Below are 26860 nucleotides of genomic sequence, written 5' to 3'. Positions count from 1 at the left end.
TTTTTCCTCTTACAGTAGTATGCCATTGTTTCCTGCAGTAGAAAGAAGGCAGTTTTGGAGCACAGGCAGTGTAACTCAAGGAAGAAGTCAAAAGGAAGGTGGTGTGGTTTGGGGTAATGTTTGAGAAATGCTGAGGCCCTTTATGTTTTAAAACAAATGCATTGGTGAAGATGTGGGAAGTACAGTGGGTTTTCATTTTATTCATTGGAGAAGGTCATTATGTCCATAGGTCATACTGTCATGAGAACTCAGTGGTGTGACTAGTTTTGGAGATGTTAATTGTAAATATGCTTTTTAATTAGTATTATTTTAAAATAAATAAAGTAGTTAGATCAATTTGTTGTTTGTTGAACTTCCAAAATATCATAACAGCTTTTAAAAGATGAATTTTTAGCACAACTTTGAAAAAATTAATTTCTTAATGAAAACTTGAGATGCTAGACCACAGAGCTCAGCTGCCTGTATCCTGCAGGTGTGCATGTACTACAGAGGATATTGTGTGAACAAGCTGCTAACCTTGTAAGCCTCCCTCCTATTTACAGAAATTGAGGCCTCATTATGTCAGTAAGAAGACAGACATGGTTTGTTTGAGGTTCACAAAATTTAAACACACCTCATCATCAGTGTGGGCTTTACCTCTGACACGTGGCCATGTTTGCAGTCTGTGCTGTTTTACAGCCATCCCATTCTAGTCCTTTGCTTCCTTATCTGGATGCCCTGTTAGTATAATTTTGGGGAACCTTTGCTCCCTCATTTTTCTACCAAGCTCTCCCAAGCTATATTCAGCTTGAGATCAAAATAAGACTACCAAATGTCTGTTTTGCCTTGTCCCCATTATTTTTCTCATAGATTCTGTTGTAATGAGAGAGCAGTATCAGATAAGCTAATCTGAGGATTTCTTTGTCAATGTTTGTTTTTCATTTTTCTTCTTCAATGTCCATAAACTAACTGATTTTGAGGTTTTTTTGCCTGATACTCAAGGCAGTCTTACCTGTTCCTTCAGAAAAACAAAATTCTCATTTGTTGGCTGTCATCTTGTATCTCTAGACCCACCTCCCATTTTCCCTGCTTCTTCCAATTCGGCAGTTTTTAGTTTCATCAGACTGTTTTTCTACACTGTGCGCTGTACCAGCTACTAGTCTGGTGCTACTCAGCGTTCCTAGCCTGTGTCCACCTTGTGCATCATGTTCATGGTACAGATATTGCATTATCTTTAACTGGACAGTGATGGGATTCTTATTGTTGTACTTTAAAATAAAGCCTTTGGGTTTTCTGTTTTGCTGCTGTGTGTGCTGCAGGGAAGGTGGGGCTATCATAACATCTTCCCCAACAAAAGAGAAGTAAAGGCCTTGCTTGACAGAGGTATTTCACACAAAGGCAGAAAGACAAAGTAATAAATAGCAATATGCTGTTAACAGTCTATTACAGGTAAGGTTTATAGATTGAGATTATGGTTCTTATTTTTGTCATTGAATCTTGTAAATAATATGCACATTTTCTTGTTTATCTTATTTATAAACTCAGTTTTGCAACTCCATTTTTCCTACTACTCTGCATTTTAATATAGGCAGTTTTTAAAATCAGGTACTGAGTAAAACATTTTTCTAGTAGTTTAACTGCAAGTTTCTCACTTCTGTACTTTTTCCTAGAGATCTTCTCTTGCTCAAAGCCCAATTCCTAAGGTTACCACCTTCTGGCTTGCTATGTCTGCGTGCAGCTCTGCAGACTGGAATTGAATTCCCTACAGTGCTCAGTGTGATTTGTAGCAGACCGTCACTGCAGAGCAGGCTGGAGGCTGGCATAATAGATCAGGATACGTCAGGATACGTCCCACATGGATATTGAGACAAAGTTAAAAACTAAGGCTCTTCCATCCTAGTGGTGTCACTCTGCCTGTTCCTTCCCTTCTTCTTGAGTCTCCCTCATCCCTGAGGGCGTATCCGTGTCATTCTCTAGCTAGGCTGTTGGGCAGGGTGTGATCTGCTTTAGGTTGATGGCTGAAGCTGACATTGAAACTCTGATCAAGAGATTCACAAAAAGAACTCAGTGTCTTGTTGCCTTGAAGAATCTCTCATTTGTACTAAGATGTGGACATTACTGCCAGTTTGGTCTTCTGTGTGTAAAAAAATCTTAAAGCTATCACTTTTGTATGGACTGTGTCTGTCTAAATGGGAATTCCTCTAAATGTAAAATTGGGAATTTTACTTAAAATCCATGCCTTTAATGGAATATACAGCTAGTGTTCATTCATTCCATGAGGAGAGTCAAGCAACCCAGTGAGGTGGAAAGAAGGGTAAATTGTTGCCTCTAGTGGGAAATCATAAGCTCAGTAAGAGGGGCTTTTTACCCAAGCAAGCAGCCGCCTGTGCCAAACACAGATCTCTTGTCCGCCTGTTGCCTGAGTGAACTGCAGGGTGGCTGCTGACACAGGCATGATGGAAGAAAGAAACTTGAAGAAAACTCTGGCGGAACATTGAAGGGTCCATGGGTTAAAGGCTTTAGTGGGCTGAGAAGACAGTGAAGGTGAAGTTATAGTGTCAATTTTATAGGGGTGGAAATACGCTGAATTAATTTGGTTTGAATGAATAAAGAACAATTTTTTTGTGAAAAGGAATGGGAAGATGTGAAGAATAGAAGCTGTTGTTGAAGAAAACAGAAAAATATAACTAATATATAAGCTGGTTTTTATTGTTGCTAATTCACCTTACACTTGCTTTTTCAAGAAGGCTCCTTCCTTAAGACCAAAACAAACAGTTTATTTTAGTTTTTATTTTTATGTTCTAAATGGAAGATCTTCATGGTCATGCAGCTTTTCCCTGACTTTAACAGTGTGGGGAGTTTTGTTGCTTTTTAAACCCATGGACACTAGATGCAGAGGGATGTCAGAAGATATTATTTACATGGTCATGGAGGCTTTTTTTCTCGATATAAGGAAGAAAGTTAACCTTTTAGTGAATGAATGCAATGTATCTGTTGAGAAGGCTGAGGCAAGTAGACTTTTTGTTGGTCTGTGTGGTGACATCTTCCTACTTCTACCCTTTTTATTCAATATTTTCCTTGTAAATTAGAACAGAGCAGTTAAGCTGTTCTCTAATATTTGCTCATCTGAATAGCCTACATCTCATTCTGTCAGGTGTGCAAGTAAGGATTCATGGAAGACAGGGGCTATGGTATCTCTTCCTTGATTGCCTGACACTGGTATAGATTAGTGTGGAGTGTTTCCATTTAACAGAGCAGCCTGTTCTCCCATCATGGCCAGCACCAGGATCTGTTGCTGAGGTAATTGTGCTTGTACCCAGGGAGTTCACCGATCCGCTTTGGAGCGTAACAGTTAATGAGAGAGGGGGGAACTTCTGGTAACCACTATTTGAAAGGCTATTCATAGGTTTATGTAAAAATGGTTTTGATATTTGACTATGAACAACCTTTTAAACCTGTGTTCCATGTGCATTGGTGTAAGGCTTTGTTGCTATAATCTTGGTTTTCAGTAAGTTAAAACAAAAGATGAAGTTTAAGGTGTTAATGATGACAAAGAACCCCCACAACTTTCTGTATATCAGTTAAGGAATTGTTTGTTGTTTACCCTTTTTGTTATGTTTTTCAGTACAAGAAATGGCTTGAATTTTTTTCCTGTGTAAGAAATAAGTTTTAACTTTGGCAATGTTCATGTAACATTCTTTTCATGGTTGATTTCTCATGCATATCTTTAATGTTACAGGTTAGGTATGCAAGTACTCTGAAAATTGATGCAGGAAGAATTAATAAACTCTTTTTATCTGTTAATATTTTTATTTTTAAAGCATGCATTGGTTTTTTTGGGGGAGTAGGATTTTTTTTAAGTGATGCTGCTTATCTGATAATTTCAATCCTAGTTGAATTATGTTGCCAGATTGTCATCAGAAGGGCATGAAGTCAGCACACATGCGTCAGTAATATCTGGTTGTTTTAACCTTATGTTTCCAGTTGGCAATTTGAAATTATGGCTTCAACTGCACTTTAAATATGTGATAATAGCATGTGTTTCTAATAAGGGCCAGCACCATTTTGTTCAGATACGGTGAATGGTTGTCACTCATATATGACAAATGCACCTTCATCTGCTTCTTTGATGGCCCCCTAAAAACCATACCCTCAAATCAGGCCGATGAAATTAGCTGCTGTGTAAATTGTGTGTCTGAGTGGTTCATTATCTAATCACCGTCAGAACCACAGTGATAAAGTAGATTGAAACAGGGACGAGGTCTGCCAGATGATTTCAGGCCTTTTTTTCTAAGCCCTGTTTCCCTTGGAAACACTAAGAGTCATTCAGAACTTCAGAATTCTTTGTCTAGAACTTCTTCATTTCTTAATGCATTTCTTGGGCAGCCAGTGAGGTCTGCCAAGGTGATTTGAAAGGTTTTCTCTCCATCATTCTTGTAATCATTACCGTGTGTATTAAAATGTTCCACAATGTTCAGTTTAGCTATTGTGTTTGCTACTTCTGGGTTAGATATTGTAAAACACACCAGCTATTTTCAGGAAACTGCTCCAGCCCATTCCTTTCTAGGAGAATCTCTTAAATGCTCTAAGTCCTGTCCTGAAATGGCAAAGTGCTATGCTTTGGATATACAGAGAGGGAACTTTGGATCCTGGAGTGGATGTGTAAATTAACATACTAAACCAGTATGATATAAAACATTGCACAGGACACTTGTACATGGGCGGGACAACCACGTGGCTTTTCAATTTCAAACTTTCTTGACTCATTATAGTATGTTCTAGATATATATTTCATGTCTTTTTAGCTTAATAGGTAATTTAAATGTTGTTTTGTTTTAGGAGCATTTGAAGATGATGATATTACTCATGTTGAAGGCAGTGTAGATCCTGTTCGTGACATCGAAATTATACATGAAGAACTTAGACTGAAGGATGAGGAGCTGATCCTGCAGAGCATAGATAAGCTTGAAAAAGTAGCTGTAAGAGGAGGAGACAAGAAATTAAAACCTGAATATGTAAGTACATGACCTATAAAAGTAAATCATTAAGTCTTGTCAGCATTGAATTGAAATATTTGTATTGTTGGGTTTTCTTGTTGATCCCACATATGTAATACAAAACTCTACTACTATTTTTATATGTATTTTAAAGTAATTATTATGAGTTGAAAAAATACTAGAATGACTGGCTGTGCTGTCAGTGTAAGATTTCATAGATGTAGCTAATTGTAACTTTTGAAATTCAGCTGTTATTTTCTTGCTGATACAGCTTTGTATGCGAATTGCCAATCCTTTGTCAAATTTACATCAATGTCTAAGTTGTAGTTCAGAGTTACTTCTGACTTATTCCTACTGTTAAGTTCTAGTATTATGTTGATATTAGTATTCCTGTAGCCAGCAAGTGAATGTATTTTTTTTTGTGATTGCACTTTGTGTCTTTTAGCGCATGTTAAATGAAGACTGCTAGTTGAAATTAATTTTAGAATGTTGTTGTAGAAATCTGCTTAAATGAGCTCAATTATCATAGGGTAGTAGTGATGTTTCTTTGTAAATTAGTAATGTATAATAATTATCAACTTCCGAGTATATTTTTTGCAAATTGTTGTTTTACTCCTACTTGTCTTTTGACTCCCCTATACTTTGCCAATAGTCCTTCATTTTTCTTTGTCATTAATATTCTGTAAATATTTCAGGTGATATATAAAATGCATTTTCTAATTATTACAACAGTTTATCAGTGTGGAAATAAATTATTTATGTCTAGCAAGTAATATTAAGAAGATACTGTTTTCTCAGATGGATTTTTTGATACCAAGTATTATAGAGCTTGCAAGGGTTGCAGGGTGAAGAGAGAGGTGAGAATGTTGACCTCATGTTCAGAAGGCTTGATTTATTATTTTATGATATATATTACATTATGACTATACCAAAAGGAATAGAGAGAAAAGTTCTCAGAAGGCTAGCTAAGCTAAGAATAGAAAAGGAATGAATACAAGGGTCTGTGTCTCAGCAGAGAGCGAGACCCAGCTCTGCCGTGAGTGGTCAGTAAATCCAAACATCCACCCAAGACCAATCACGGATCCACCTGTTGAATTCCCCAGCAGCAGATAACCACTCTTTACATTTTGTTGCTGAGGCCACAGCTTCTCAGAAGGGGGAAAAATCCTAAAGAAAGGATTTTTATGAAAAGATGTCGGTGACAACCAAGTAAGAAGAAAAACATTGCTGTATTGGTGCTGCCAGGTTAATTTATCAATATTGAAGTGCAGTGAAATTTGTTGACCCTGCCTAGTGTCTGGAAACAGACAGGAGCTGAAAGTGAACACCCCCCTCCAAAATATTCTGCTCCATGATGCAGTGTTAAAAAGCACTTCCGTGGTACCTTCTGTTGGTGAAGAACTAGTCTTCATCTGGCATGAAAACTGTTTTATTTCTTGATTTGTCTAGGCCAGAAAAAATAGCTATTGTTGGAAGATTTAAAGGCTTTATGTAAGCCCAGAGAGAGAGAACCTTCATTTAAGAACCTTCATTTCAGGTCTTATCTGTCATGTGAACCCAGCCCTGAGTACATGTGGGCAGCGATTTTTATCTGTCACAAAAGGTTTCACATGCTTAGACGAACAGTGCAGTTTATGCCTGCAGTTTCAAATAGCATTCACACAGTATTTCACCTTTTAATTCATGTTAAAGAAAGGGGCAAGCAAAAATCCTGTCCGTAGCGAATTCAAAGTTCATCCTAAAGCTAAATTTCACATTGGTATGACAGGATGAAAATGAGGAATGCTGTGATGCTGTTCTGCCCAGCCTCGAGCTCTTCTCACTCACTTTGTTGTGTGGCTGTCTTTGGAAACAGCTCTGCTCAGCTCCTTGTGATGGAACATTCCTATCTAGTTTTTGAGTGTACCTCTGTGGATGCTTTGAGGATTTTATATCACAATGTATGTTCTTCGTGTGTGAAGGAAGAAGTTGGCACTTTTGTGATTACAAAGAATCATAACTGAAGTGTGTTTTAAATAGAGTTTGTAAAAGTGATCAGATAACTTGATGGGTGGTAGGTATAGTTATGGTTGTATGGTAGGAGTTGCTCTTAGTCATTTTTTAACTACAGGAAGTTGGTATGTCTTTGAAAACAGAAAATATCAGATTATCGTCAAATTAAGAGAGACAGTAAATAAAAAACTTCAAATCTAGAAATGCAATTTAGATTAAAGAAAAATTTCAAATCTTTATTATTAATCTTTTTTTACCCAGCTTCAGTTTTTCCTCCATTTCATTGCCTCTTCCTTCAGTCTCCTTACTATTACTTCATCTGTTGTTCACCTGTCAAAATGACTTTGTCACCTTGTATTTGTGACACACTTCCTGTCATTTGTTGTGTTTCCTTAATCCTGTTTTTATGAGCACATGCACAGAAAAGATCAGGTTCTTGACGTCATGTTGCTCTGCCCGTTCTGTTCCCAATAATAGCTGTTACACATGACCAGTCTCAGCTGAGTTTGTCAACAACAATGGAGGTTTCAAAGGCGTGAAATTCCTTTGTTTCATGGGAGGGGGTGGCTAAACAGTGGGGAAGCACAAATTAATGCTTCCCTTGAGACAAAGGCTGCATGGAGGAACTATAGTCACTAGGGAATCTCTTCAAGGAAATGGGGGGCATACTGCCTCTGAATCTTGCTGATCTTGGACCTTCTTGCCTCTCTTCCCTGTGACTTGCATGCTTGAATTGTAATGTATATACACTAGACTTCATAAAGTGGACTTTTTTGGTGAAGGCCTGTGAAACCTCCTTTCTTCTCCTGGTAAATCAATCCTTAGGTCCAGTTATGCAGCTTCTAGAAGCAAGTTTGTGAAGCTGTAGGACTGTAACAGCTGCTCTTGGGCATTTCTGGCCACTACAGGGCTTCAGATGTTCCTCCACTGGGTTGGGAGGCACTCCTGTGCAGTTTGCTTTGCCTCTTTTCCTTTCATGTTTTGGCTTGCACAAGGCCTGTGGTTGCATTATATGTAATATACTATAGTACACTATAGCAGGATTGACTATGCATAAATGATTTACAAGTCTAGGAGGGAAACATTGTGGGATTAGTGAAAAAAGCAGTTAAAGATTATTCCACCTTCCTAAAAGGGTAGCCAGACGTTAGGAGTGTATTTTGGCAGTTTGGTCAGTCTGCACTTCCCCAGTCCATTGCACTCTGCATTTAGCTTGTCTGTCACAGGGAAAGTTCCCTGTCCAGCACAATTTGTAATGTTTCCATGCACTTGCAGCTACTGTTCAAGGCTTGCTTTTTCTAGTGCAAAAAAAAAAAAATTATGAAGAGACAGTATGGCCTGAAATGAATACTTTTTTCCAAACAGATTGTCTTCAAAAAAATAGAGGATGGGACAGGACTGGGAGACAACTTCTCAAGATTTGCCTTTTAAAATTATTTTCCAATATAATACACAGCTATTGCTAATATTCTGTTCTTAGGAATATTTTTCTTCTGTAGCAGAGATGAGGAACAAACAGCTCTTGTCTGTGCACCAAGTGTTCCCAGTCATTTTCCCTTTCAGGAAAATCGGGAGTTTATGAAGGAAAAGACTTGATATTCATGGATTGTTTTGGGTTTTTTTTTAAGCACTATGTTAAAATTTTAGTATCTCTCTTTTTTATTGTTTTCTTTCCCCCATTCCTTTTGGAACAATTCAAGGTGAAGATGCTTGAGAATGTCTCAAGAATTTCAACTGGTTGAGAGTTTTAGAAGTAATTTGTCTCATTTTATAAATATGAATTTTCTGCTTTAGAATATTTGCTTTATCAATAAGCCACCACCATTGTAACTTGGTAGTCTGAAATCTCCAAAAGGTTTTGGAGGAGAAAAATAAAAAATTGACACTATATATCAGTCATCAAGACTTAAATCTGAGATTTGTACTTGATTGCCTGCATTTTGCATGGTGTTATAACTTGTTAATTATCATTTTTCCTCTGTGAAAGCCTACATTGCCTACAGGTGGTAAATTTACCTTTGTCCAGTGACCTGGCTTGGCAGTTGAATCATGTTAACTCTTCTGTCTCTCAGAGAATTGATCCCCTGTCAGCAGAAATAAAATAGCTTACTGTTGTTAAGGAGCTATCAGTGAAATAATTTTCAAGTTCTACTTAAAAATCAGTGGCACAATATGATCCAAGATCACCAACATGTCATGTTGACATAAGCTTGGAATAGCTTCCTTTACACATGTATTGTCCGTTTTGCAAGTATTCCCACTGCCTTCTCAGAAATGACTGTTTACTGTTACTAAGGGTACTAGTCTTTCAGACTTTATATACCTCTAAATATTATTTTGGCTATAACCTTCTAAAGAGATATTATAGAATAAAAATACTCCTGTTATTTGAATGTATTAAAACAGTGCTGATATAATTTCAGAAAGCAGTCAGAGTACTTTTGATTTTATATTTTAAATCTGTCTGATGATGGTATATGCAGAGACATTAGATAGATATTGAGTTAAACTTTATTATTAGCTTATGATTGATCTGTCATTTTGGATAGCAGGGGATTTGAAAGTCAAATTCAAATATGAATGACTTTATAAATCAGAATGTACAAATGATAAAATTAATCTTAAAAAATATGTTTTAATTGGTAGGATTTTTCAGTCCTGGAGACAAGTCTCTAAGTTAATACTATCTAATGCAGTGAAGTGAACATTATTTCAGGATTCTCTTCCAATGTCCTTCTAGGCTGATTCAGTTCTAGTCCTTAGAATTGACAGCTCTGCAACAGATAGAGCCCAAAATCTTGAATTCCAGCACAAAAGAATTCTTATGTTAACAGTATTGAGATCTACATATCTGACTGCAAGGCTGTTGTTTATAGTTGAGCTGATGCAGATTTTTGATGTTAGTGACATGAAGAACCAATCTTTAGGTCAGAATCAGTGTGCACAGTGTTTGACCTTCCAGTTCTCTGTTGAAAGGCAGCTTCTACAGTAGATCAGGATCAGCATTCACTGGATTTGATCTTCCAGTGTTGGGTTGAATGCGATGCTTTCACCAGTCTCCATTGTAAAGTCTGTCATTTTAAAAATAAGATTAGTTTATCAAATCAAGCACATTTTTTAATAGGAAGAGCAATTGCAGTTATGGAAGAGCAGTTAGAGACTCCTTTTTTATATAATGGTATGAGAACCACCATAGTGCCTATTCAGCTTAAAAGAAAGGCATCAAGCTTTGTTTTGTTACTGTGATGGACAATGATCTAATAATGAACACTTACACTCAGCCTATGGCCAGTGTATTTGTCAGCATATATGTACTATGAAGAGTAAAGCAAAATATTCCTAATGGTGGTTTAAGTAGCTTTAATCCCTTCCATTCTCCTCCCTAACATTTAATGTCTTGGGTCCTGTCCTGAGAATATAGTAAGTGTTTGAAAGATGTTCTTTTGTTCATAATTTGTCATTAAAATCACCAGTATGGTGTGGGGGATACTTCACATACAGCAAAGAGCTGGTAGATTCAGTTTGTTCTTACTACCAATATATACTGGCTGAAAACCTTTCCTTCCTGCAATATTCTGATGAATGGGATGTGCCAAGCAGAATTTGCTGACCCCTTGCTGCAAGCACTTGCCAGAGTTCTCACGGATGGATGAACTCTTATTTCCTCCAACTGATGATGTCAGTTGGGAATGTTCACCTTTCTTCTATTCCAAGTTGAAGATAAATGCAGTCGTGAATTGTATAAGTTTTTTTTCCAGTTTCTTTCGTCTCCTTGTGCGAGGAGAGTTTGAGAGGCCAGTTTGTTCCACAGGAGAGGGAAAGAAAGGAGCAGTGTACACATGCACTGTTGACATACTCTCTGCTGATGGCTTTTACAATTGCTAACTTAAATCATAGGGAATCGAGAAAATATTTATATTCTTAATGCACATAATTATGCCTAAAATCTTGAGTGGACCATTTACTGTGCTTAATGTGGTATTTAGAGGAAATTAAAGTTCATTCTGGAGAACATTTTGAATGTAGCATGGCAGATGTTTGTGAATTGATTGGTAGTAAAGCCTGACTTAAAAATACATAATGTGTAAACACACATTTGGATTTTTTTTGGTATGATCAGTAGACAGAGAAAAGTCAGTGCTTAAATACTTTCTGTCAAGTCTGATCTTTCCTGTGTAGATTTGACAAGTAGCTTAAAGTAATTAATTTTGTAAATCATGCCTTCCTTAGTATGTCTAGATCTAAGTAATTTTAAACTCTATGTGCATATGCCAAAATAACACTGTATAAAAATAACTGTATTCTGAAAAAGACACCTTTTTCATTCAGCTTAATTCACACAAATCTACAACAAATGCATTCACACATGGATGTAGTTGAAAATTTTTGTGATTGGCTAATGGAATAAGGAAAGTTTAATGAAACTCTGCGAAAGATATTTAATTTTACTTTTCAGTGCAATTTCCCTGTTCTGAATTTCTGAACTGCTGGAAATAATCACTTGTAGATGGACTGCTTTCTTTATTCTTGCTTGCTTTTTGAGAAACAACCCGTGACTGAGTTGTTTCGTGTATAATGCTGTAGAGGCTGCAAGGATGACCCACACAGGAGAATTTGGGGATTATTAACAGGAATTACATTGCTTGGAATGCCTGTAGAATGTTTTGGGTGAAAGTGCTTGTTGTGGTTCATAAACATTATTGGCATCTAGTTCTAAGTAAATCTTTTATTGTGTACAGCTTGTACTGGCTCTGTGAGAAGATATTAAATAGAAGGACTTGTCCTAAATCCATTACTTGGCCCATTGTATTTTTATTAAAGTCAGTGAGCAAGGGAATTGTAAGAGATTAGACATTGTTTTGTACCACAGAGGAGCTCATTGTCACTCCAATTGGTGCAGTACCTGTCTTGTTCTCTTTCCTGCACCCACTGCTACAGCTTATTTAAATGCTTAGCACAATGTAAAAACATGATCTAGCCTTTTCTTTAAACTGCCAAATGTGTCTTAGTTGTCCTTTAAAATACCATTGTTTTTAAACAGTGTTTTTGGAATAAATTCTTACCGTGTTGCTTCATCCTCAGTCTTCTAAATTGCCACAAAACCTCCAGGAAGAGCAGACAGCTGAGGCTCTGCTCAAGGGAAGTGAAAAGATTTCCAAGGAAAGCTGTGAATAGGACTGTGGGCTCAGTGCACTCCATCCACCTCATGTGTACTCAGTAAACTGCTCTTGGTGCAGCACAGTTGAAGTAGCCATGAGAACCTCAAATAGCATTCTTCTCTATCTGTATCTGAAAAACCATTTTGAAATTTTGAAGGTCAGATGGAATAATAATTATCTGGTTTGTTCCCTTGCATATCCCAACTTAATTCTTACAACTGTGGTTAAAATGGAATGTACGTCTTACAGGAAAAATTAACCTTTATTAAAGTATTTTCAGGCTAGAGTTAAATTACTTGTATTAGCTATGCCAATAATTAATTATCTTCACTGTATAAAAGGAGACAATTTTAGTCAATGTTTGTCAAGCTTTAGCAGTCATTTGATTTCTCTATGGTAGTGTGAAAAACCCTGCATATGTGATATTTTTGTTTTATATATATATATATGCAATAAGAATAAAAGCATAGAATTTAAGAATGCCAGATCTTCATGCATAAGCACATTCTCAAAACCTCTGTTTTTTTCTCCAGTTTTTCATCATTTCAGCAGAGATGAGTATAAAATTATTCCTGTTGGACACTAGGCCATTTATATACTCCAAGATTGCATTATTCTTCTAGTTACAGTACAGTTCATTTGCTTATGACCCTCCAGGCTTCTCAGCCACTCTTGCAAGAGGGAAGTGCTGTGTTGGTAAATACTATATCCACCCTCCCTTTGCCCCTGCCCAACAGTGTATGAACTTCAGGGTTTTGTATTCAAAAGTATGGTTTGCTTTTTTAGAGCTGTGGGGCAGTTCTGGTTCCTACATAGTTCCCAGTGTTTGTAAGTGACTGTTCCCAGAATGTGTGTATCATTAACATGGCCTTTTTTGGCTGTTGAAAGATGGTAACCAGGGAAAGGCAGAGAGTTTTTTTGGAGTGCCATCAGAAACACACACATTGGGGTTTTTATTTACAGTTGTATTCTTAGACCTACTGGGTAGGTGGTGTTGAATCCATTTAGTATATGCAGTGATTTATTAAAGAAACACCTTCTGCCGCTGAGCCAGATTCTTTAGGGAAGTCAGATTGGGTTATTTATGCACCACCATCTTCATTACTGATATGCAAAGGTGTTGGACTTAGGAATGAAGTGAGAGGAGCTAACTAAGAGCTACAGATAATGTTTTAGGTACTCCTTGTAGCTTTTCCTAGCAGCAGAGAAATGTAAATAATAGAATTTTAGACAATGGAAACATTTCAATAAAAAGTGCTTTTGAAGCTTTTACAGGGAGATGGTAAGTTTTTACATCTTGGAAGTTTCGAAAGGAATGAATAAGATACTGAAAAACACTGCATATGTCCCTTGGTGGGGGAAAAACCTTACTGTACTCACAGTTACTCTGTACTAGTGGAGACTTTTGCACTGCCTGCAGGATCACAGGGAATTCACTTGCACTTTGAAGTGTGAAGTGATAATCCTCACAACTGCTTATTTCTTTATTAAATTTACGGAAGTTAATTACATGCCCTGGTAATTTACAACAAAAAAATCACAATTCTCTGATGCCAAGTAGGCAAGTGGGTTTCCAAGCTTCAGTTTAGTCCCTCATGCTGTAAGAAGAATTTGGCATTGGCACACATTATTACTATCATTCATCCAGAAAGTCTTATTAATGTATGCACATTTTTCTGCACAGTAGTGTTTCATGAGTAGGTCTTGGTAAATCTGCTATATGCAATTTACATGTATTTCATTATTTTATACTGCTGGACTTACTGTTAATGTCCTGCTTAGCATTTGTGGGTTGAGTACTTGTGGTCTTTGGAAAATGAGTGCAGGACATAATTAAAATCATTGTATTTTGTATGGCTAAATATACTGAGTATTTGTAAGTGCTAAATATATTGCCATGCATATAGTCAGAAATGAACTGATTTTACAAACATAGATATTTGATATTCATTAAGTTTGCTGCATTTCATATGCTTTGACAACTGTAAGGAAATTGAAATTTGGGCGGATTTTTGGTGGCTTTCTGAATGGCTCTTGTTATAATGTTGCTAGTTGGAAAACAAGAGTACCTCTCATCAAAGAAGGCAAAGTGGATCATTCTGCTTGTGACAGATTGACCTCTAAGTGTACAATTGGGGATGCCAGATCTAATAAAACAAAGTGGATCATTGCTTTGTATTCTTTTATTAAGCATCTCAAAGTTAACTTGAGTAGTGATGAAATGTGTTTAAATGACTAGTACAGTGATAGAGAAGATAAAAAGATCAGGTTGTACTCTTTTACCAGTCCTAAATAGAAGCAGATAATTAAAGAGGGTGCTACATGAGAAATAACCCCAAAATGTGCTATTTGTATGTTTGTTGAGAGTATTGGGGCAGCTGAGTTAAAAAAAATTACGTGGAAATATGTGCCTTACTTCATGTTGTCATTTGTTATTTAACAATTTCTTGTTAAAGAGTTAAGTCCCATTTCAGTGGAACACCACCACTGATGCAGGGGAATCTAAGTTCAGCTCACCCATTTTTGAGTTTCTGGACTGCATACTTACATTCTGCATGGTGTGACTGCTGCTCATATAGTCCATGAGAGAACTTCTTTGTATCTCACTGCTTCATCAGCTTCATACAAAAATGCTGCATTTGCTCACAAGTTTCCATCCTTTTACCTACAGAAAGTTTTACAATATTTTGCCAGCCTCCCTATAAAACCAAAATAAAATTGCAAGTAGATGGTTATTAGTTGTCCCTAGCATACTCAGCTGTAGATCTGCCTTACCTGTGGAAATTGTCCATGTAATCACTACTTTAGAACAGCAGTTGCAAACAGCTTTAAATCAGGTGTATAAACAGGTAATTAATAAAATTACGTCAGTGCCAAAATGGATTTAGACTGTGTGTCACTGTAAGTAGCAAATGAGTGTGGAAGAGGTTTTGATTGGCAGCTCTGTGCTTAGACAGGCTTTAGAAAGGCCAAACTTTATTTGCTGTGTTGATGCTTGAAATTTTGTGGAGGTTCTGTGTTACGTAGCTCCCCTTACAGTGTGAGTACAAAACATTTCATTTCTTCTTAAGCAGAAACGTAAAAGTTTGACTCCAGTGAGTTCTGCTGTGGTAGGTTTTTTTTCTGTCAGTTTTTTATTGACTCCAATTTATATGTAGCAATGCATTGCTATTGTGGGAGAAACTGTAATGCTGAAAGTCATGTGGTAGGTGCCTATAGAACTAGTTCAAAACCCAAAATAGTGTGTAACCAGAATTCCTTCACTGCTGAACAGGAATCTTGGTGGTTGTGTTGATTTTTATATATATGTATTTAAAGAGAAGCTGAGGATAAATATCATAAGTGAAAAGTACTTACTGGTAGAATTGCTTCCCTTATCTTGTTTATACAGATTAATTAAAAAAATAAAAAGCACATAGGGTTAAAGATAAGATGGTGCCAGTGTTTTCTTCTTTATGTGTAATCTTGTTGCATGTCTCTACATAAGCTGTTCTGGCCACTCATCATAGTAACCAGCTGGGCCATTTCACCTGCTGGAGCCATTAAAGAGGACTCTCTCCCCCTAGATTAATCCCCTCCGACATTAGTTTTTTGCTCTGACAACTGGAGCAGGCATTCAGAATTTGCAGGTGGCCAGTGTGACACACATAATTGCCTACAATTTTAGGCAATGAATAAAAATGGTCTACATTACTTGTCAAAGGTTGTATATGCAGTGCCAAGTGAGATCTATGGGAAGCCTTTTAGGGTTTAAAGAACAGTTAATAGCAAAGCTGCACAGTGCTTTTTTAATCATAATGCATTTGTAATATAGCACTTTGATCTTCTCCTTGTAGGAAATGGTGTTATATTAGCCACTTTTAAACATTTATGAGTGAAATTCAGTTATAGGAGAGTAAAAGTGATTATTCTTAGGCAGAACATGTTAGATTTCATTAAAAGTTTTAGCTTGCCCCTTCCTTGTTAAAATCTGTGGGGAGTCCTGTTCCTGGAGGGTTTCAAATCAGGATCTGAAGATTTAGAAGAGCTTTTTTTTTTTTTTTCCCCTCCACTAAAGCTACTGCAAGACTAGAAAAGACGGTAGTAAATACTGATGTTATTTGTGGTTGTTTATAAATGTACTTCAACTGCATAGCATTAAGTGCAAAAAATGTTGTGTGCTCAACAGTTCAGAGAATGTTTCCTTGTATTATAAAGATCTTAATGCTCAGTTGCATCAATTTCAGCTTAAAAAAATGCATTATTTAAAGCATGATCATAAATTATCTACAACAAAAAATAGGCGACTCTAAAATGTACTACTCCTAGAAGAGCAGAGTTTGACCTTTCAGACCCAAGAGCCTTTTATTAACACCTGCCTGTAAGGAAAACCGTGCCACACGCAGCTTTCGGATTCACGACCACAAAACTGATGAGGAAAGGCTTGAAGGGTTCAGTTTGTGTCACTTGCTGTTTGCCGTTTCCATTTCACAGATGATTAATCTTTCTGTGAAGAAAGGCCAGAGAAACAAAGCACATTGGGCTCTTCCTGCAGTTACTCCTTCTGAATGCACACTAGCTTGCTAACTAAAAGGCCTTTAGATTTCCTGCCGAGAGAGATGTTCTGAAAGTGAATGCAGCTGGTTGGAGGTCACCAGTGCAAGGCTCTTGCCATTGTGTAATGGAGGCTTTGGCAGGTTTCATTTTGGGGGGGGAGGGAGAAGGTGTTGGCGAAAAATTAATGCGGAATAAAAAGGGCTTTGGCCGTTTGAATTAATTTCTTGAGGGTGGATCATCAATAATAGGCTCCATTTCTTTTGCTCACAATTTAGAAAAAAAAATTTTTTTTTTGCTGTATTTTGTCCCACCCATTCCCTTTTCTTAATGGCATGTTTATATTGTACGTGGTCTCTCCCACTGGATGCTGAAATGTTGCATCTTACTGAGTTCGAAAAGCAATCTAAAATGTACTGATTTTTACATATATTTTATGATCTCTGCTGATGTTCTTGGTGACAAGAGATGATACTTGAGCCTTGTGTATTTAACTTTCTAATTGTGGATTTGGATGACTTCAATAATCCATATTGCTCTTTAGCAACTTTGAAAGCAGCAATTTCTGCTTGTCTGGGAGAGTAAAAATTTGTTTATAAAAGGTAGTATCTAATTTTTCACTTGTGTGTATGTTTTGAATCTTAATGGATACACGCCTTGTTTATGGAAGAGAATAGTCTTGATATCCAGCTGAGTTTTTGACTTTGGTTTTTTTTTTGATCTTGCGTAGGACGTAATGTGCAAAATCAAGACATGGGTAATAGATGAAAAGAAAGCTGTCCGCTTCTATCATGATTGGAATGACAAAGAGGTAGGCTATAAATATTACTCCATGAATTGACTTCTAATTTTGCTACCTGTTACTGGTTCTATTTAAAGTTGTTGGTTTTTTTGGTATTTTTTTAAAATTTCATATTCATAGCTTATTGAATGTTGAATTTATTCGCTGAATCTATACTTATCTATGATTTATGTATTGCACTTGAATTCTTGTAGCCTTCTCAGACATGCCATGAGGAAAATGATAATAAAATTCATTCAAGTTGATTTAATATGTTTTTAAAATTCTCTCCCTCTATTCTCACTTCCAGATTGATGTTTTGAACAAACATTTGTTTTTTACTTCAAAACCGATGATCTACTTGGTTAATCTGTCTGAAAAAGACTACATTAGAAAGAAAAACAAGTGGTGAGTATACAGGTTAAATGTCTAAACTTATATTTCTGTTTCACATTTTTCAATGGTCAGTAATTCCTTGCACATTTAGATCACCAAGGATATTAGCTGAAATAGCTATGTGAACTAATCTTGCACTGCTGTTACTTGTTATGCTCCCACTGACATGCTGCTGGAGTACAATGCATATGGTGAAACCTTGACTGAAACTGCAGAAAAGAATATGCTTTCCATCCTTACAATTTAACATGAAGCCATTAACGTTGAAGAAAATAGATTTAATTTAGAAGTACTAATTTAAATAAGCATGCGGCTTTATCATGTTCTCTAATGCTGGTTGTCTGAACAGCATCTTTTTCATTCCAAAGGAATGAATTGAGTGCCAGAAGACTAAAGCTATGTGAGTTGCACAGAAGTCTTTCAAGCAAAATTGCGCATTTTAGTGTTACTCTTCCTTTTGTAGTTGGGTGCCTGGCTTTCTTGCCACTTCTTGTGCCTTGCTTGTGGTTTACAGGCCTCTTTTAGTGGGCTTTAGTGCCATGAATAGCTCAGATTTTAGTCAGGTATTTCTGGCATCAGTGTTGTGACTCAGGTACATAATGTTTACAAAATCAGTCTATCAGAGGTTCAGTGAAGTGGATGAAGATCCAATCCTAACATGGTAGACATAAGGTGGGAATCCACTGTTGGGAAGTACAGCATTTAGCATGTCATTGGAAGCTCTAGATGGCATAAATATTCCTCTGTGGAGGAGGGAACAGATTGGGTAGTTAGCATATGATGAAGGAAAATCTATAGCAGTGTGTTTAGTTTAAAAAAACCCAACCAAACAGCAAATATTTTCTTACAATTCAGAATTTTAAACACTGTACTTGTGAGACACTTTGAAGATGTATAAATGTATGTTTGTGAACAGATATATGCATGTAACTCATCCAAACAAATCAAAAGTATCTAAAGCGGAATATCTGAATTCTCCTAAAGTACACCCTCTGTTTCTCCCTGTACTTCATTAAGTACTTAGATGCACATGGTTTCAATTTTCCATTAAAAATTCTCATTTCCATATGATATCAAAGAGTGAGAAGGCTTTAAACTGAAAAATAAACATTCATAGACTGGAAGCCAAAACAATAATTAATGTCAGATGGTTAACTCCAATAAATCATTAGAATAAGTTCTGTGAAATTACTGCAACTAAAACTGTCCTTTTGATACTCCAAGACATTTTGTGTTGGTACTAAAGAACAAAATTTAACGTATTTCAGTAGCAAACCCTCTCAGTCCCAAACACAGACTTCAAATAGGCTTCACAAGCAGTGTAATAATGTAAGCTCTTCATGTTTGTCCGAATTTTATAATTTTAAAATAATTTTTTCCTCTAAATATTTTTTGAGTATGACAATTTAAATATAAGAAATAGTTCTACCCAAAGAAGTATTTAAGATCAGGGTAGTTGTATTTGCTCTGTTACTGTAAGGTGATAGTTTTTCAAAGTAAAAATGCTATGGTCTTCAGGCTTGCTGTAAGAGCACGGATGTGGAAGCTTATGTGCAAATGGGTGAGTCAGTTTCCATGTCCTAAAAAGGATCCTCACACCTGTATTTGGCTGACTACAGGTAGAGCTCAGTGGCTCTGATTGTACAGTAAACACCATTGCCCAGACCCTAATGGCAGCCAGACTGCTTAGGCGACGCCAGTCTGTCATTTAGCTGTCGCCAGTCACCCCATGTTTTTTGTGAGACTGGTTGTGATGATGACATAGTTAAACCCAATTGAAAGCAAATCTTTGGATAAATTGCAATTTTTAATTTTTAAAAAATCAGATGTTTGAGTTGAGGAGTCATATTATGAAACAGTTTAACTGTTTCTATTACAATTAGTGATGTAGTTTTTAAAAAGTATACCCAGATCTCATGGATGTGAGTGTAATTGTGGCTGAAAGATCAAAGCCTGGGTATCTGAGTGATGTTCCAGAAGAGAATTTACCACATAGCCATTTTCAGTACAGTTTCTGCCTCCTGCTGTTCCTATTTTCCCTCAAGCTAGCCATTGACTACCCCCTGTGCATCCCTGCTCGTAAAAAATGATTGAGGAAGTATTTGTCATGTATTTATGAGTGGGAAACATTGTGTGATAGGGAAAGGCATCTACTAGAACCAGAAAGATTGCCATTTCCTTTCCTTCAGCTACTCTGTCACAGCCTTAAATCCTCTGTTTATGCAACACAGCTTTTATATTTAAGAGCAGAATAAATGTTTTCTATGAAGGATGCTAACGGTAGGCTTCTGTCATTTATGTGGTGCAAGCAGATGTGAATGATTAGAATATATTTTACTGTTAGATACCACTTTCTGATTTTTGTTATTATTTTGAGGGGTAGGTATTCATATTTGAATTACAAGCCACATTTAGTTGTAGTCATTCTTCTAAAAAAAGTTTATTTCTGAGCTTAATTCATAATATAACAAGAGACTCTTTTCATCAGACTTTTGCAACTATAGAAGTGTTTAAAACAGCAAAGGAGAGAAGAGGCTTTTTGATTTTGTATAGAGTGGAGAACTGAAATTTTCTTTGTTTTACTCGGTCACTCTTTCAGAATTAATGAACATTTTAATTGTTAGTTAAAGCACACTTATATTTAGGTGCCAGTGTGTCATTTTTCAATCCAAGGAAAGAATAAAACACTGTGAAAGATAGGACTATTGTGTGTTTGAGTAGGTGTATTGACCTTTTGAAAGATGTAAAAACTGGAATGGCTCCAAGCAGTTACTTGCTGGTTTTAACAATGTTGAATTAGTCATTCAGTTGATTTATGATTAAGACCTAGCCCCTGAAGAGAAGCTGACACGGCAGCTGTGTTAGTCGCACTTGTGTTATGATCAGATGACAGTAATCTTGATGTTTATGGGGGAATCCACTGAAACCATTCCTAATATGTACTGCTGTACTCTAAATGAGTATTTAAACTCTTCTTTTAATAATTCCTAATTTTTTTTTAAAATCTGGATCTAGTACCTTAACCATGGTGTACTGTATTCTAGTTTAACCATGAAAATAGTGAAAATAGTAATAATAATAATCAGTTTAAACTGCATTCTAGCCCCAGGATGTTACATAAATCCAGAATATCTGATTTATCAGCCCTTGTAAGCTTTATATTTAAGCTTTATATTTTAGTCTTGCTATAGAGCATGCATCTAGTGGCTCATAGAATGGATTCCAGTTATGAAATATATTGAGCTAAATAATGAGTGGATGTAGTGGATCAAGCTTAGCATCATGTTTGGTTTGGTATTTTGGGCTTAGTTGCAGCAAGCACCAGAGATACTGCTATATGTTAAAGCTTCATATCTGATCTATAGACTCAATTTCTCTGGCCCAATAAAGTGAATTTCATCCTATGCTTATCTAGACTGTAATTCAAAAAGCCACTTATGCTGCTAAAGATTTTCTACTATCTCTAGCATTGTAACTAAATTGTCTGAGACTTAGTTATGGATTTCTAAACATTGTTTTCTCTAATATAATTCAGACTTGTTGAATATCCAAATGTACATTAACATAATTTTAAGGGGTTGTTTCTCAAAATGTTATGGTAGGCATTCTGTTAAAAATGTTGATCAGTGTTGATAGGATAGAGGACTTTAGTATTTTGCTCCTGTGTATTTAGAAAAGTGACACATATGTCATAATAAATAAAATTTTGCCCATTAATTTTCATAGCATTTTCAGTGTTCTTAAGCTAGAAGAGGTATAATTAGATCAGATGAAAGGTCCATCTTTTCTGGTGTCATGTTTCCGACAGGCCACTAACAGATGTCCAGGGAAGATTATAGGAACAGATTAAGCAAACAGACTATGTGCATCCAGCTTCTTGCAATCTGTTATTGTAGAACTGACTAAGCCAGATATGATATACTTGTGGTTAATACTTTTTAACTGATATTTATTCTATAAATTTACCCATTCACCTTTTGAACTCAAGTATACTTTTTGGTATCCCAATATCCTGAAGCAGGGACTTCCACAGCTTAACTATGTGCTATATGTAGAAGTACTTCCTTATGCTTGTTTTGGATCTGCCACATCATAATTTCATTTGATGCTCCTTAGATCTTGTATTATGAGAGTGAATAATCCTTTTCTATTCATCTTTTTCATATTGCTTCAGATGTTCCAAATATTAAAAAAAAAATGGAGGAAGTAGGGAAATCTGACATGAAGAAAGAAATATCAAGGGTCAAGTAAAAGGAACACTCCATAGGTTTGAGTATGAACTAATCTCTTTCAGTAGGTCTTTCACTTTTAAACTAGTTAGGAAACAAAGTTATAAATGGAATTATTTAGGCTCCATTTATGGTAATAAATGGAGCCTTGGAATCCTTGGTTGTATTTCTGCAGGTATGGATGTTTAGGCAGTGACATTTTATTCTGATAAATATATTTGAGAAATTAGTTGAAGGAATTTTCAAATCATAACTTGTAATGCCAAGGTGGTGTTGACATGTTTTCTTGACATAGCTGCTTAATGATTTTAAGGTTGTCTTCTATGTTTACAAATTTGGAAAATAATATTTAAAAAATATATTACAGTTCTTGTTCCTGCCTTACAACTGAAATGTTTTAAAAGAGTATTAGGAGATTTATGTTATCTGGGTATAAGGGTATAAGTAAAGTTTTGCACACACAAGTTGAGAAGTCAGATATTCAAAGCTAATGAGATCCAGAAGTTAGGCATCCTGTGCTACATCTTTACTGCCTGACTGAGTGTGTCTTACAGCTCAGACTTTCAAAACTAGGGAATTGCAAATGTTTTTCATGGAGCACCTACCTAGTATAGTAAGGGATAGTGCATGTTATTTGCTTAATAAACAGTTATTATTTATTGTTTCTTATACAAATGAATTAATGAATACAAATTAATTAGTCATCCATCAGCCAAATGGCAGTCTGTTTTCTTTCTAGCACCATGTCCTGACATTGCCAATTGACTTCTTGGAGTCTTCTGTTTTGCAATTCCAGTGACTTCATTCAGTTGTTCTGTTTATCCCATTCTTTTTGCCCCACTGTTTTCCTAGCTGATATGTTCTCCATGGGTCTTTGCCAGATTCTCTCTGCTTTGATTTCATCCCATCCTTGCTGGCTTAATTCCAGTCCAGTCTTTTGGCCTGGATGATTTCTTTTGCCAGACTTCCTGCTTTGGTGTGCTTTCTTTTGCCTGCCCCTCTGGAGTCCCGTCTGTTTGAATGTGAATGCATATTGTTTGGGTAATAGCAGGTGTTGGGGACATGTCTTTAAGCATGGAAAGATGGATCCCATTCTCAGCTTCATGTGTGACCTTCCTCCAGACACAAAAGCACCTTCCTGGAGTCTGACTTCACTCCAGTGTTCACCTTCTGCCCAGATGTGATGGTCTATCTCTGATAGCAAGTTTGGTCTGTGCCAAATGTATTGGTTCCTATGTATTAGGACAGTAAATTTTTTCAAATGAGTTGTTTCTGTATGTTTTAAAAATGGGCAGTGTTTTATGGTGATGCTTTTTTCAAAAATTCTGTTCCACCTGATTACAACATGGCACTACTAAATAGCTGTAGTGTAGGTTGCCAAGTCAGGAAATGAAACCTCAGTGGTTTACTTAGAATATGCTGACTCCTGAGCTAGCAAAAAGAGGACTGGTCATAGTAGAGGGAAAGCTGGATTTTGGGAAGGCCTGTCCTGGGCAGATTAAGGTACCATCATACTATGCTTAGAACCCCTCAAAGGCTGCAGACTGTAGAGAGAAGGGTGAGCAGGGAAATGAAGAAGAGCCTCTCCAGTGTTCAGAGTGACACGTGACAGCCCAGCATCCCAGAGCACCAGAACCAGCCCAGCCCAGCAGCCGTGGCCTGTAGGTGCACAGTTTGTGGGGACTGGGACTGGGGCTGTGGGAGCCTCATCCCCAGTGGGTGCAGCTGTGCAGGGCAGGTGAGCAGCATTGGAGGCAGTGGGACATGGAGTGCCCAGGGACACTGACCAGCCACCAAAGGGGCACACGGGTGTGATGCATGCAGATAAGGATATAAAAGGTTGTGCTGAAGGAGAAGGGCAGGTGCTTGAAGCCATCTCCAGACAGATGTAGGTCTGTCTGGGCATACACTTGATGCCGTCTGTTGTGGTATGGTGTTACTGTATGGGTGAATGCTTAAAGCCTTCTGAAATTGTGGTGATATCTGTGCATCACGGCCACCTCACCTGCAGCTAATGTTTGACATTTGCTGTGACAATGACCCACCAGGCTTCACGTACTCGGAGAGCATCAGTGTCAGCTACAAGTGACTTCTGAACTTCATTGCTGTGTGTATGATCCCTGTCTTGTCAGCTGCATGTCACCCAAACCTGCTTTGAACAGTTCAGCTTTGCTTCCCATCTTCTCTTCCTTTTCTTCCTCCCTGTGCAGATGCCCTTCCCAGTGTTTTTAATTTTTTGGTTTGGCCATCATCACTAGTTTCTGATCTGTTTATATCCGTTTCTGTGGGTTCAGTTGTATTGTTGAATGACTTCAGCTATGGGTGTTTGATGCCCTACCAGTTTTATAGCTGGCTTGTATAGTCTTATGAACTGCTGTCTGCTAACAATGCTTCTAATCTGCCATAGCAGTTGAGTGAATTTCACTCTTACTTATTTTAGAATAAAGTAGTTTGACTGTAAGCCTGTAGATACTCATGTCAAAATCTCTTTCACATTTGAAGATACTCATGAGAAACACCATTAGTAACAGAAAAGTAGAACAGACACAGAGACTGTGTTTCTTTTGGGTTGTTAAGTGTTAGAAGCACAGTCCCCTTCACTGCACTGTGCACAGGTCTTACCCTAGAAAGTAGGATTTGGGGTTTTTAATAGAGGGGGCTTTTGTCCTGTTTTGCTTTACAAATAAATTAATAGAGATTTTTGCAAGAGATTGTTATTCTTGTTAACAGTTGTTCGTCCTTAAGTTACTGAATATTGTTACTTATTTCTTCTTCATATTAATTTATTAAGCCCTGTGCCTTTCAGAATGAATGAACATTGTTAGCCTGTCTTTGTCAACTAGACAACTGAGAAGTTGTGCATAGCCCTTAAAGCAAATAAATTTCTCTTTCAAATCAAGGGGAAAATAGATACTAGGAGGGGAGGTTAGATTGGGAGGTTGTGTCCCAATCTGTTGGGTCACTGTTCCTGTATCTGATATGGCATTTAAAAACCAGCAGCTGGTTTTTTTTGAGGATCTATTGAGAATCATAAGATTGAAAGGAAGCTGTTGCATTACTTTGGAGGTGAGTGGCTGTGGTCTCACCTGGTGTGATTGATGGGAGTAGCTCCCTCTCTGTATGAGGATCTGATACCTCCTTGCTGCCTCTAACTGGGTTTTGAGAGAAAAACTCTCATGTTAGGCACATCAGCAGTTGTAATAACTGACAGATGAGCTTTGATTTTAGAAAATTTTTAAAGCAAAAAGTGCTTTGATAATATTGTCTTTTGTTAAGAAATAGACAATACACTTGTATCGCTTTGGTATTCTGGATTAGGAACTGCAATCAGCATTGCTGTAACACCATCTCTTGAACAATGTCCCAATTGATAAGTATCTTTCTTTTCATGATGTGTTACTCAGTATTGCAGTGTTTGATTTGCAGACAAGTACCTGTATATTTGTTTAAAATTCTGCTTATTGAATTAATTTCTTGAAACATTTCATGCTATCACTTCCTACAGAATTGTGCTAATATCTTTATGTTCTCATAGTTGAAGCTAATTTTATTCCACCTACCATTATTTCTCTCATGCATGGTGTTTGAGATACCTGTAGGGTCTGGGAAAAATACTCATCTTGAAATTGTTCTTTGTGAGTGGTCTGCAACATCTCCTTCTCTGGGGGAAACACCTTCTGTAACATTGGTCTGTTTGCTATAAATAGGGACTACATGGAAACATCAGGCAGTCAAGCATTTATTATAAATGGAAAAATACTATTTGAGGAGGATGATTCTTTTATATAATTGGAAATGTAGGTTCTCTGGCTTTGACATCCTTTTTTTAAGCTTCCTTTTTCTAAGTGACTTCTTTGTTTCACAATTGACACACATTTTTCATTGATGATTACTTTGAAAATCTTATGCATTTTTTTAAAAATAGTTTTCCTTTTAATTTTATGGTTATTTACAGCTCATTCTTTTGTATTAAGTATATGGAAATATGTTTTCATTTAACTGCTTGTTTTTCCCAAGAAACATATCTTATCTTCTAAGGTTTTGGCACAGTATTTTATTTTCACAGCTAGAGTTTCTTCTAATCACTAATATGGATGACTGATGTTCAGATGTTGGTAGTCACTAGTCTTACAGTGGATGGAACCATGTATCCTTGTCTGGAAGCAAGGAATAGATGTGTGTCCATGTTTAAATTGAAGAGGAAAGTTTGTACATTATATATGTTTAATTGAAGAACTGTCAGATGAGGCGTTGGGTATGAGTATCTTGTCATCCTTTTTTACCAATGCTTGAGCTTAATTATTGTTAATTTTAAGACAAGTTGATTAGAATATAAATCTAAATAATGTTTGGGACTTACTGTGCTATGGTATTAATTTCTAAAGCCTGAAGAAATGTTTGGAAGATAGATATTTAAAAGAGACTTAAATATGTGTGCTGATATTGTCCTTCATTGGGTTTAATGGGATTCATTGTATATTGAGTCTTCCTCTTGTTCTCATTCATTGGCACAGTAGTACATTCCTGAAGCAAAAATGTATTTCAGTCCAAATGGCTTTTATTAAAGAAAAAAAAGAAAATAAAGTCTTACACCTAATGCATTGAAAACCTGCACAATGTTGCCGATCTAAACCATGTGATGGTACTTCCAGCTCATGTTTTATTTCAGAGGCTCATTAAATGCATACCTGTTTTTTATTTAATAAAGTCTTAATGTCCCAGGATATTCAGAATAATGAAGTGTGCATGCATGTGCATATGTGTTCAGTTTCCCATAGGATTTTTGAAAATTAT

The 26860-nt window shown here is 36.7% G+C and overlaps 1 protein-coding gene across 1 annotated transcript in view; it reads left to right on the top strand.

Annotated features, from left to right (window-relative positions):
* The window catches only part of OLA1 (Obg like ATPase 1), a 92858-nt gene that overhangs the window by 38826 nt on the left and 27172 nt on the right, over positions 1-26860 (top strand). Inside the window, exons 5-7 of the mRNA XM_063162163.1 lie at positions 4819-4994; positions 17391-17471; positions 17752-17849. Of these exons, the coding sequence (XP_063018233.1) occupies positions 4819-4994; positions 17391-17471; positions 17752-17849 (355 nt within the window). The remainder of the gene's footprint in view (positions 1-4818; positions 4995-17390; positions 17472-17751; positions 17850-26860) is intronic.

Source organism: Melospiza melodia, chromosome 8 (genome assembly GCF_035770615.1).
Source record: "Melospiza melodia melodia isolate bMelMel2 chromosome 8, bMelMel2.pri, whole genome shotgun sequence".
In the NCBI taxonomy this organism is placed as follows: domain Eukaryota; kingdom Metazoa; phylum Chordata; class Aves; order Passeriformes; family Passerellidae; genus Melospiza; species Melospiza melodia.
Note: the sequence above shows the minus strand (reverse complement) of the source record. Positions and strands in the feature narration are given on the sequence as shown.